Source organism: Varroa jacobsoni, unplaced genomic scaffold, assembly GCF_002532875.2.
Source record: "Varroa jacobsoni isolate VJ856 unplaced genomic scaffold, vjacob_1.0 scaffold_341, whole genome shotgun sequence".
NCBI classification, from domain to species: Eukaryota; Metazoa; Arthropoda; class Arachnida; order Mesostigmata; family Varroidae; genus Varroa; species Varroa jacobsoni.
This window is the reverse complement of record NW_019213243.1, coordinates 193,597-206,717: the sequence shown is the minus strand read 5'-3', so window position 1 is coordinate 206,717 and position 13,121 is coordinate 193,597. Positions and strand designations below refer to the sequence as shown.

General features: G+C 38.3%; 1 protein-coding gene across 3 annotated transcripts; it reads left to right on the top strand.

Moving 5' to 3' along the window:
- Window positions 1-8: 8 nt before the first annotated feature.
- Window positions 9-11,375, top strand: cutlet (chromosome transmission fidelity protein 18 homolog). 3 transcript variants are annotated; one of them, XM_022831624.2, is made up of 20 exons: window positions 9-813; window positions 1,377-1,632; window positions 2,104-2,215; window positions 2,519-2,618; window positions 3,295-3,434; window positions 3,571-3,639; window positions 3,959-4,080; window positions 4,483-4,574; window positions 4,910-5,086; window positions 5,305-5,411; window positions 5,633-5,742; window positions 6,146-6,231; window positions 6,420-6,615; window positions 6,714-6,853; window positions 6,952-7,112; window positions 7,301-7,441; window positions 7,854-7,990; window positions 9,637-9,739; window positions 10,143-10,292; window positions 10,761-11,375. In XM_022831624.2, exons 1-20 carry the CDS (start codon window positions 750-752, stop codon window positions 10,938-10,940), a joined length of 2,643 nt encoding a protein of 880 aa, XP_022687359.1. In that variant the 5' UTR covers window positions 9-749; the 3' UTR covers window positions 10,941-11,375. The 3 variants fall into 3 exon arrangements, with proteins under 3 accessions (XP_022687359.1, XP_022687360.1, XP_022687358.1); XM_022831625.2 differs by having other exon boundaries at window positions 1,374-1,632; window positions 3,959-4,029; XM_022831623.2 differs by having other exon boundaries at window positions 1,374-1,632.
- Window positions 11,376-13,121: the final 1,746 nt, after the last annotated feature.

Here is a 13,121-nt window from a genome sequence, read left to right as displayed (position 1 = left end):
TAACGAATGCAAATTTAAGAGCTCATAGTCCCCGAAGGACTTTTTTGAGCTCTCGAGGAACTTTTGCCTTACCTTCTATTTACAATAAAATGATCGCAAGAAATACAGATTACTTAAATAAATATTTTTCCGCTTCTGGCCGGTCGTGGGTATAACACCCTTCAGCCGACCGGTTAATCGCTAGTCGGCAGCGTCGTAACTCGTCATTGCTGCGGTATATACTATTTTTTTCCTACAAATATCTTTTTCTCTTACATTATGCGGAGATTTTCGAATCACCAAAATATCTTATGTACGCGGCTAATTTGTAGGCTGTGCCAACCGGACACTACCTTAGTAGCTAAGAGAGTGGTACGGCGTCGAAATACGATCTTGTTAAGACCTCCTCATTACTCAGACATCAGCTTGTTTTTCTGTGTGTCCTGTGTTTGGTAGTTTTGGCGGGAAAGTGTAACACATGTGCCGGTGAGCATTAGTGCTCCATATATCGTTTATCGGTCTCTATGCTATAAGGAATTCGACGTATTTCTGATAAACTGATGTCCGAAATCATCGAGCGTTGTACAGATTTTTGCCAAGTGTTCAATCAATGTGCTACCAATACTGAGGCTCTAGCTCGTCACGTTAGAATGTACTTAAACCTTGAGTGTGTAATTGCGTTAATAACTGTTTTGTGAAAAACGTCAAATATATGAAAAGAATAAAATACTGTTGACTTCTCGTCATAAATCAAAAACCAAGCGTATGGAATGGAGCTGGACAGTGATGCTGAAATTAATCTCAAACGGACACTGGAGCTGGATCAAGAGTCTGGTAAGGACGCTTGTAGGACCATGGTCACCTGGCGAAAACATCGATTCTAATACAAAATCAGTTTCAGTCGGGGACTTTCATATCACAGCCTGTTTGCTCCACTGAGACTTCCTTTAAGCATTTTTGGTCCTTGTAAGATGTTTACAGTATGGGCGATTTACAGGCTCGAACTTTCCTATCATATACAAAATTTATTTATTACAGATTTTAATGTCAATAAATCTGTCAAGAATAAGTGTCTTGGATTTCGGGTCTAAATTTCGGAATTCGTTTAAATTCTAGCAAAAAAAAGCTCGAGTAATAATAATAAATACTCTGAACTTGAAGTAAAGAATACAATTCGTTTATGAAATTGATTATAGATGAAAAAGAGACGCCAAGTCTGTGTGTTTCACCAAAAAAAAACTTGCTTGGATATTTTATATAGCAGGTATACACGTTCTACATTCGCGTAATTGTTTATATTACGCTATTACCACAGCTTTGTATTACATAAAAACTTCAAGTGTCGTTGAGCAGGGTTGAAATAGAAGTGCTATAGGAATTCCTTTTTGTTTCAGAAGTTTCGGTGGCAAAACGAACTCGAACCTTTAGCCCGCTTGGAGAGCTGAAAATTGATTTAGGTGAAGACGTAGAAGTAGAGGGGTCCCTTTCCGTCCGGCCGCGTACTAGTGGTAACGGTGGCTCGGGAAGGGAAGCACTAAAGACAGACGTTCTGCGGACCGATGACGATGAGCTGCCGTCAACCTCGTCAGGAATTCGTGATATGGTGAATAAGTTCCCTGTACGTGGGAGTAGCGGGCGACTCCAGTTTGTCAGGTGAGGAGTGTAAATGTTTGCAAAATTCGGCCGGCAAAAACGGATACGCGTCCGTTCGAATATTGCGCAAATATGTATCCTTGATGTTAATTTTTATGTATGATATATGTACACTAATAAACTTCTATATACCACGACGTCTTATTTTCACGTCCTTTAGTGCATTGCTTTTGCGGCGAGTTTCATCTAATTCAACTATTACTCGAATGATGCATAAATTTCTATTCATCGGTGTTTTATTGTCATATTAGTTTACACCTGAGGTATTTGGACATAGTCGTTCCTAGCAGATGGATTTCGGGCAGACAAATTATTCCGTCAACTCATTCGTTTGGAGTCTCTGTTTTTCATATTTTATAGAAAAACATGTTTTGTTCTAGCTCGCTTTGTCCTCTCCAAGAGCTTTCTATGAAGAGGCAGTTCTTTCTTCTAAATGCTCTGAATCTTGTGTACGGAATAATCTATTTTCAGACAATACAGTCGACGTGTGTTAGATAATTTAGAAAACCCTTCCAATGAAAATACACGGCCATCTCTCTTAAGCAAACCTTTTTGGGATCTGTTTCAAGAAGCCGAAGAAGAGGTCAGGATTCTATTACGCTTCCTTTTGATAGACTTTTTGTATTAGAAGGGGAAAACACAGTATTAATCCTGTGTTAACAGTAATTCACTGATGTCTTTAACAACACTTGTGACTTATTATTAGAAACAACTCTATGTAACTCTACTACAACACAATAGATTAATTAAAAAATTTCATGGATTAGGACTAATTTGAGTATTTGTTTTATGCTAAATCTTCTATGTTTCTAATTATATTACCATTTGCTATCGATCGAGCTAATTTGGTATTTTTAGTTCTAATCTTTCATGTCCATTTTTATAGCTTATTAGGCTCTCGCATCTTGACACGTTGACAAATGATATAACTATGCCTGAAGGATGTCAGGATACTGGCCAAACAAGATCTGGAGCTCAAAGAAAAGGTGGTAACAACATTATTACAACAGTGTGAAAATAGATACCAAAATAGGGAAATTGTACATCACAATGAAAATAACTATTAATCTAAGTAGATAGCATAGTAATAGTAAAATGTATATAATAAAATAATGTTACTTCTTGACACTAGGTAAACGGCAGTTTTTCAAGAACGCGCTTCAGGAGTCTGCTTAAAGGCGCGTTTTTTGAATATTGATATTAGAAAAGTAGGTATCTTATTTACTTGTTTTGTTGTCCTTCAATAGCTTCCCATAGCATCGAACGTTATTGATATAGATCGATAGTATAGTTACTTAATGGACCGAGGATTCATGTTGTTGCCTCTTTATCAATTTTGTTAGATCCACATATTTTTTAAACTGAGTCTATAGGGATACACGAGTCGCATACTCCCTTCATGTGTCAAATAGCGGGTACGGAGTTAGCATAGTTAAAAAAATGTACGTAAAAAATATAGATATACTCCAGTTTGACCTTAATATGCATATTGACAAAAATAAAAATGCTACATTACTCATTATCAACGGGAACAATATTGAGCTAGAGTTGTGCAGAGGGTCTTTTTGAGATGCATATATTTTTTTGTTCGATACAAAAGTATCTTAGCTTATCTTTGTCGAAAGTTGCGCCATGCTAACAGTAGAGAAGTATCTTTTTTAGAAAGCCACAACGATGACGCCCGCGCCGAAGGAGATCTTTCGGTTGGAATAAGTGGTGATAATGATACTGAAAAGTGTCCGTCCTTACTTTGGGCTGACAAGTATCGACCTCGAGGCTTCATGGACCTGCTCAGCGATACAGTATGCATACTTCTGCCATATACTTTAATAAAGAGAAAAAAACGTTTCCAACATAGAAAGCTGTGTAGTACTAACTTAAATTAGTAAATATACACATGTTTTTGGTCTGTCGGCTACGTGTTTTTCTCTTTCATAGGCAATAAACCGTCTCCTTCTTCAATGGATAAAGCTATGGGACGAATGCGTATTCAACCGTCCTATTAAGGTATATTTTATCATACTGTATAACATTTACGTATTATAACATTTTTTATCATACTATATAACATTTACCTGTCATAACATTGCATCCATTTTAATACTAGCATCGTCCAAACTAGTTAAATAGATCTTGGTTGCTGCCTTATTTACATTTATCTCCTCAAATCTTTTAAAACAGACATAAAAATTGCTAAAATCGTGGATTGGGTACGCGGATAAGTGTTCATATCTATGTGTAGAAATATTACTCATCATTCAAAAAAGTGGCAAATGCAGGTAGCTTAATTTTATTTTTAATCTTCACGGTAACATTGTAATTACAGGCAACCCGCGAGAAGGCTGAGACGAGACAGGACACGGAAAATAGATTTAAAAACAAGGATTTCGCAGCTAGGTTTATCACTTTTGTTACCCAGAAGCAAAGAAATAGACAAGGCTTTAAAATGTAGTGCTAGAGCTTCAAAGTTATTAGATGCGTGTTCTTTCGATATGGGTAGGCCTTCGATGGCTTCACCCTTAACATACATGCGAACGAGAAATCTGTGGGTTTAACAAAGATAAAAATCTACATCTCATACATCTGTTGGTCTTTGAACTAAACCCCAAGGAACCCCAGCTAAAACTTCTAGGAGGGGGCAGGTTTTTGATACTACACCGAAGATATGACTCCGATAAAACCACAGATACGATAAAAAAGTGTTAAACATGAAATCTCATACATCTACGATCTAGTATTTCCCATGGTTTGCCATAGTAAACTTGCATGACTGGCCCGTTTTCTTAATTTCGGTATTTTTTAATTAATTAAATTAATTAAGTTGATTAAAATAACTATGACCTGTAACAGGAACCCATTCGTATCAGAAATAAGCACCGAGTTGGACAAGTGGAGAAGACCGATGCAGCCTGTAGTTCTACTCGCTGGACCGCCGGGTCTAGGTAGGCTTCTAGTTTTTATACTGCCGACCAGCTCGCTGCACGCTTCTTCACATGCAAAGGAGCACATCACAAGGCCCAGCATTAGCCAAACTTTGTTAGCGTTATATTAAAGAAGATGCGTTAGTGACTAGTAGATTTGTTGAGAAGAACTGAATGGAAAATGATGCGAAAAGGATATTACGATTACCCACTTTAATTTTACCGTACTGCACGGTCGTAATTAGCAATCAGTATGGATCAGTATTTTTCTCAAAACAGCTATTCCGAGGTTAAAAAAATTTATTACGATTTTCATCGATTTATATGGTGACACGTAAACGATGCGTCGATTTTAGGTAAAACCACCCTTGCTCATGTTCTCGCACGTCATTCGGGTTACAACATCGTCGAGCTGAATGCCTCTGATGATCGGAGTCCAGATGCGTTTCGTTCAGCGCTGGAAGGCGCTACTCAAATGAAACCCGTTCTCGACCGGGAATGTAGACCTAACTGTCTAGTCATTGACGAAATCGGTACGACAAATTAGTAAGTCCTTTATACAAACAGGTGGGCAAAAATATCGAGCTATGATGTCTATTTAGAAACTCGCAACCACACATTATTTTAGTGCTGACAATGTTCACATTATCTTAGAACTATACCAACTTTGTGGCCCAATACATGTGATACTGTCACATGGACTGCACTTTCGAATCCAACCTGGAGAAGTAAATCTAAAATAAATTTGCAGATGGCGCCCCGGCCCAGTCGATCAATGTTCTTCTACAGATGCTGAGGTCCACGAACGGTGATGGGTCAGAATCAGGTGGCGAAAAAAAGAAGAAAAAGAAGCCAAAGGTGAAAGATCTGTACAGGAGTTTGCTTGACAATTAGATGCGTCTTCAAGGGCTTTCTTGGCTTTCGTTATTAGAGACACGATTACATACGAAATATTGCTTGTTATGGAAACATCACGCGTTACATCATCATTACAATTTTACTGAGTGAGCTGTTCAACTCAGTTCTTTTTTTAATCCACATTGCACTTACTAAATTATTGATGTGATTCATTATTTCAGGTGTTACTTCGTCCTGTGATCTGTATCTGCAATGAAGCCTGGGGTCCAGCACTGCGCCAGCTACGGCAAACTGCCCTTATGCTACAGCTCCCACAAACGCAGTCTCATAGGTAAGTCCTTCAGTTCTCTAGTTTCCCAAATTATTAGATATTTGAAATTTTCGAAAGTAACTCAATTTAAAGCACATTTCATTTAAACTGTGGATGGCAAAAGTGTATGTAGATTGTAAATAGATCCAAGTTATGGAATTATAATTTAGATTTAGCTGTGAGGACTTAGAAATTTTTTGATATGATTATTTCATAATTGTCACTACAAAATAAATCTGCTTAGTCATTCTGTCCTGTTTAAAGGCTGAATAAATCGGCTGGCAGTTCGTTTATTATACCTTGCAGCCTGCAGTCGTTACTTTTTTTGATTATGTTTGTTTGTTTTAATTACGACTTGATAATTTTTTATTTCCGTCATTATAATTTATACTGTATTATATATAACTTGAATGCCATGCTTCAGACTGGTGTTCCGTTTGCAGGAAGTACTTCGCAAAGAACGTATGAAATACGATAGAGCCGCTCTACAGGCTCTCTCCGAGAAGACAGGTAAACAAGCAACTGTAGGAGCAGCCATGCATGAAAGCATTGTCAGCGCTTCCAATTTTTTTTATTACAACTTCCCAAGACTACGAAAACGCATATTGTTCTACATGCGACAATTCTAAGCTTGCATTTTTACTGTTTTTAGTTGTCTTTTTTATATAAAAGAAACGTCACACCCATGTTTATTTTAGGCAACGACATTCGAAGTTGCCTTTGCACTCTTCAGTTTCTGCAGGCACGTAAGGGACAAACGGGAATGATTAGCATGACCGACGTCGCTGGAGTCGCCGTCGGAGACAAAGACATGGAGCAATCGTTGAGCAATGTTGTTCGGAGTGTATTTAGTAAGCCGACAGGAAACCCAAACTATTCGACCGCAAGTCCTGCGTAAGTTGGAAGGGAGGTTTTCCCCTTAGGGGTTAATTGTTCTGCTAGCGTAGTAATAGCACCCAGAATTTCATAATAATGCTCAACTCGAATTTCAGAAATCGTCAACGTAGATCGCTGTCTGTACTAATGCTGGCACAGTCGTTTGGTGACTACGAACGTCTTAATCAAGCACTTTTCGACACGTTAACGGCGAAACCTTGCAGTGATTCCGATATTACCGAACAGCTGGTGATTGGTTCGTACTCAATAACTCATTGACCTTACAATATTTTCGCCTTAATATCATATATTAGGCACAAACAATTACCATCTTCTGTTTTATCCTACAAATAGGTCTTAATTGGCTGTGTTTTGCCGATCAACTGAATGAAACAACACACCGAATGCAACATTATGCTCTTATGGCGTACGGACCATTTATGGCACAGAAATGGCAAGGCTTGTTCGCTTCAATCAAACCAGTAAAACCGATCATAAATAACTCATTTGCCGAGGTAAATAAATACGATTGCATTTGATTGCTTGATTCATACAATACATTATAGTGCTATATTGGAAAATCTTTTCCCACGCAACTTCCATGGACTTGTTAGTGTTTTGGTAAAATTTGCGCACAAGTCACAGCATTTTTTTATTGATTCATTTTATTACAGAGTATAAAATTAACACATTTTATTTGCAGTTTCGACAACGACAGATTCGTCTCTCGAGTCACTGGGCGTCTCTAATGTCTTTTATTTCGCCTGCTTTTCTCGCTTACCATTCCGGGATCTCTCTTCTGGTTGATGTTATGCCCTTAATCATTGGGATCATCCAGCCACAGGTAGTATAAGCGCACAAACCAAACGGATTCACAAACATTTTACTGCATCTTCTCTCGATATAAATGGGCAGTTCGATACACAAAGCCATGCTGTTTCGCGCAAAAGTTCGACTTACCTCTTGCTTAAATGTTAAGTTGTCGAAATTGAAATACGCATAATTTTATTAAATGAGATAAAAGAATGTTCTAGTATTGTCGAGCATAAGGTATTAAGCTTATTAAGTAATGAAAAGTTTGACAAAGTTTTCGATGTCGATAAAAATCGTTTGGCAATTGGACATACAACCCGCACAGCGGGTTTTATACAAGCAAATTACCAAGGAACTCTCTAGGTTAAGGGCGCAGAAGATTATTGCTCTACATTTCAGTTCAAATAATCACTATATACAATCCAGTCGGTTTGCGGTTACAGATGAGATCTTCAAATGTGCAGTTACTAAATGACGCTGACCGCCTTGCGTTTCGATCAGCTGTCAACGTAATGGCTTTATTCGGACTCGTATACCAACAACGCATGATCGACGGAGAATACGTGTTTCAACTTGAACCGTAAATAAGTCTGAAATTTCCTGAAATATTACTAATAATCAAGTGAATTCGATTTTTAACTAGCTGATCATGTCTGATTAGTTTGTAGCACTCATATATGATGGGATGGACTAGGCCATGAAAGCTGACTGTTGAGTTGAGCGTTTGTTCCTTGATTACGACCAAGCCAGTTGTTATTTATTATGTATTCTGGGTCGTTATACTTGGCTAGCGCTACCAGTGGCTGTGTCCGCACAACAATCGCACGTCCGCCGTTCGGTTACGGCCGTCGTAACCTAGCGTTCTACCGGTATAAGGTTTCTGCTGTGACGCCTTTCAAGCGGCTACCACAGTCATCTTTAGACAGCGCCCTTCCCGCAGTCTTTCAAGAGTTCTGGCGCTCATATAATTCCATCTATTGTCATTTGCTGACGAAGCGCCTCTGGACTGAGGTCTTTACGATGACGGAAAAGTCCGTCCTGTGTTATTTCGAGCAAAATTTGGACATAAGTTACAGCCCGACGCTGGCGCAATTGCTGAGGTACTGTTCCAAATCTGAGAAGGGCGCGAGCGGACAAGATACGGCATAAGTATCGATTTACACGTTAGGTTACACGCAGCAGTATCAAAGTTAAAAAAAGGAACCCGTGACCCAACGTATGGGGTTTCGAGATACCTTCAAGTGTACGGTCAAGCGGAAAGGAATTCTGCTATACGTTCTCCCGTCTCACACAGAAGAAGCTACCATTTCTTTTCGGTGGGGGATTGTAGAAAATGACACGGTGCGTGGACGTCCAGTAAATGTTTTAAAGTTCAAAAGAGCGCTGCCGTATGAGGGCATCTGGGAAGAATTAACTCGGTGAGAGTTTTGCTAATAGTAGAAACGGAATCTAAGGAGAAGCGATAGATTGCATCCAGTACCTTCGAGAACCTTATCTTCCAGAAGATAAGCCTGGACTTCATGGGCCTTCTAAAAGCCTCTAAGAGAAAAGTCTTTTGTTTTATTAATAGTCAGCTATTGTACTTACTTCGCCCAGCTCGTGCTAGTTTAAAAGCCGACATCTACTGGTGTAGTTCGGAATTTAGAAACATCGCGATGCTTCTTCGCAGTCTTCAGCTTGATAACGACGAACAATTACGTTTTACATCAGGAGATGTGACGGGCTACCTCAGCGAAGCAACACCCGGTAGATTCTGATAGCTATCGAGCGTCCAGGTTGCAGCGGTCTGGTCGAACGCATGGTGTAAATGGTTGCAAGCGAGAACAAGGGCAAACGCCTCTTAAGCTACTTTTCGGCTACCAAGCCATATTGCTCGGGAAGTGAAGACGCCTGGATCGGCTGCGGGAGATGAAAAAAGGTCTGAGCAGAAACCGTTTATTTGCCCGGAGTTCAAACACGGCTCTAGAGAATACTTGGTCCGAGAAGTTGCATCTGTGCTATCATGGCCCATCTGTTATAGTGAGCAGGATGATACTGCACAAATGCATAGGGTCGTCATGAAAACGTTAAGGACTGGCGGTACTTAAGATAGTAGAAAGTCATGCATCATTTTTACAATCGTTCTTTTCTGCCCATCATAGAAATTTTCATATATTAATAAAAAAAAATAGCGACAGTTCTGACCCTTCCAACAATTATATATAATATTACTTTGATGAACTTCAGGAACTTAGAAGACCTTGTGCGTTTCCCCGGAATCGCATCACGCTTCACACCGCTCTCGTACGCTACCAAAATGATGTTTTCACGTGAAATCGAACTGAATAAGGTAAAAGAAGAATATAAGAAACTATCTTGCGAGGTATCATGAAAAGTTTTGTTTTTGCGCTCATTTATGAATATTATTATAAGGGCATTAGTAAAATGACATTTCCTCATATTGGCACTGGTTGTTGATCACAAATAAATTTAGTATACACCCATCACAATCCAAAATTAGCTGTTTAAGACTATTTTAACATAATTTATTATCTTCTAGAGATCTGTCTCTTGCTACCTTCAAAATCCAAACCCTGACGAAGCACCTCGCACAATTCGAATCAGTATAATATGAAGTTAGCGTTTTTTATCATGATCATGCTATACCATACGGTTATTCTCCTTCGTTGCTATATTTTTAAAAAAATGATTAATTTGGTTCTTGGTTAATACTTTTTATTTGGTGTCTATAGATTCGTCAAACAAACGAAGTTGTGTCAAGGGGAACACGCAGAAAGAGTCCTGAAGTGTCAGCTGTTAAGAAAAGCAAACCACAACTGGATATGATGAAAGACTCCGAAAAACCTAGAAAAGATTTCTTTGGCAGGCTGATTCAGCCAAAGGTTAGTGTTACTAATAGCCATAACAAATGACTTCGTGTGAAATTGTCTAACACGTTGTATTGCAACCATGCCATCCATAATTAATACGTCGATGATAAGATGCGCTCCTATGCGATACATATAGATCTGTGTAATCTATTAAATTTAACCCTAATCATTTGAAAAGAAACAAGAGCCATAAAGCTACAAACGTCATTGTTGGCATTCACAATTAGGATCTGAACTAATGTCTGTCATGTTACGCCGGCATAAAGTCCCATTTCGCCCCAGATGAGATAAATGGGTACACTGAGCGTCAAGAAGATCTCAAAAGAAGTAGCATTGAATCCACTTTATCACCGCCATACAGAGTAGCAAGAAAAGTGTGATGGTGCTGGAATTTGGTTTCTAGAAGTGCAAGTTAATGATACATAAACAGTCACACGTCACTAATGGAAAATGTTTGTCATCCTTATACATTTGCGACAGCTCAAACAAGAGAGCAGTGATGAAATGACGGCGCATGCCTCCCACAATGGCCAGAGGCTCAAAGAAGTAGTGGGAAAAGAAGCTGAAGGCAACACAGAAGCCTCTGGAATCTACTACAAGTTCAAAGAAGGATTTAGTAACGCAGTTCGGAGAACACGGAAGATCAAGCAGGTCTTATAGTAGTATAAGCAGATGTACGTATAATTGAAATCGCTTTTAGGTGTTTTATTCTTCTAAAATAAGCTATGTAGCCACAGGGTTAGTAAATTTTGGACGCAATGAAATATTATGAGATGCATCTGATATCGCACTGATCTTGTGTGTCTTTTTATTTATCTCATTAATGTTCCCGTTGAACATTTTGAACAACGTAGTACTATGTTAAGCTGTTATTATCTGTAACACACTTCATGTATCTTGAATACTTGACTTGCATATACATTGAAATGAAAAGACGAATCATGTGCTGTGTTAATCATTGAAACATCATTAATATATACTCAAATTACGAAAATTATATATTCTCTAATATTCAGTAAACGTTGTTATGTTACTACATTTCAATGTACATGTGCACATTAAATTTGCCATCGGCTCCTACTCTCACGAATCTGACTTCCGAATCATTACTTCCTTATCCCGTATTATTTGTAACTCTTTCATTTTTTCTCTAGGTAGATTAAGGGGATATTCATGAAAGTTTGCCAGATGGATGGTTAGTGGAGCATCGATGTGAGACGACGACCAGATCTTGTTTTATCATATTTTTTTTCCTGAAGTGTCTCATGGACATAAAAGGTTAATTTACTTTACTAACTAAATGGAAAATTATTGATAAATCTTACAAAGAATGTAGGTGAGCAAAAAAACTCATTCACATGATGCCAAGACGCTGTGTTAGAGTTTTGGCACCACTGCAATTGCGTGCTAGTGTCGTTTTGTGTTCAAATGTTAGACAGTTTATCATTCGGTAGCTATGATACGTGTGATATGGTCAGTGATTTGCTTGATCAAACATTTCTCCGTAGTTTTGTCGACTGCTGACAGAAATATTGAGTTAGGACTAAAATTTCGCAGAACGACTACTTCCCTTTTTTAGATCTTTCTACCGTCCATTTTTGTGAGAGCATCGGGCTGACTAAAAGCTATCTATAAGCATGACTCGATACTCCCTTATAATTTCTCACGCTAACGCAAGTGTGGGATATATATTCAAGATAATTGATTCCATAGAGTTTTTTCGTATTCTGATATCATATTTTCCTCACAGAGCAAAAAAGACAAACTTTTCTTATTTATATAATAGCTTACAAATACTGTTTGCATAAATTAATGAAATAAGAAACGTATTAAACAGCTTCTCAAAGTATTTGGCCAGAAGTATAAGGTCCAAAAATGTCATATCGCCAAATTTTATAATTTTTTTCAAAAAGAAAACAACTATATTGGTATAAGATATTAAGATAGGTTCAGTTTCTATATTACAAACGATATGTGATTGCATTGTACCGCCGTTTAGTACGTGTCAAGCATGATAGATGGTATGTATTTTAAATACATGTCATTCAAGCAGGACAATGACACTTTCCACACTTTGCGTGAAACAACAGCATTATTGCAGGATACCTTCTGGTCGTATAATCTCTTGTTTTGACGGTTAGAATCAACGTTGTAGATCGGGCGACTTTTTGCCGCGGAGTTCTCTTGAAGTCATCTCGATAATCGATCTAAGTCGATTGTACTTACGATTATCCAAGTCTCTAAAGGAGGGATTAGACGCTGTATCACCGAGATCCAGCCACAATCACTCCAAAAAAGGTTTGTCACGAAATCCACAAGAGTGCTGGCAAAGTGGAAAAGAGCATTTTTTTAAAATTTGTTTCTTTGTACATAATTCCCACATCACAGGTATATCATGAAGATTTTAGTTTAACGACAAAGAACAACATTATTTTGAATGTTTAACTTTTTTTTGGACAATAATAGAACATAACAGCGCTTACAGATTCAAATCGAATAGCGTTTCTTCCTGTCGAAATATGCAGTGTTTTCCTACCACCCGAAATGACCTGTGCTTCGTTGCCTCGCTGTTACCATTTACCTGTTCTGATCAACATGCACTTGTAGTCGGCCTAGTTCTTTACAAGCTAAGACATAAAACTGTGGTTTTAATAGACTTTTCTACAGTTGCTATTTTGATCGCCCGATTTTATAGTAAATATCGTTAAACTTATGGTTGTCGCCGCTGGTTGTACAAAAACATTGTTGTTGTTCTTGTTGTTATAATTTGCAGATCATACGTTAGGTCATTCTTCTACATTGTCTTGCGCTGTTTCGCGCTTTGCGTTTCAGTAGCTACTT

What these genes read in the sequence shown, in the direction of transcription:
- cutlet (XM_022831623.2), top strand. Translation starts at nt 750, where the DNA reads ATGGAGCTGGACAGTGATGCTGAAATTAATCTCAAACGGACACTGGAG. An exon ending in GGAGCTGGATCAAGAGTCTG is followed by an intron (nt 814 to 1,373) that starts GTAAGGACGCTT and finishes TTTTTGTTTCAG; the next exon opens with AAGTTTCGGTGGCAAAACGA. An exon ending in TATTCAACCGTCCTATTAAG is followed by an intron (nt 3,640 to 3,958) that starts GTATATTTTATC and finishes TTGTAATTACAG; the next exon opens with GCAACCCGCGAGAAGGCTGA.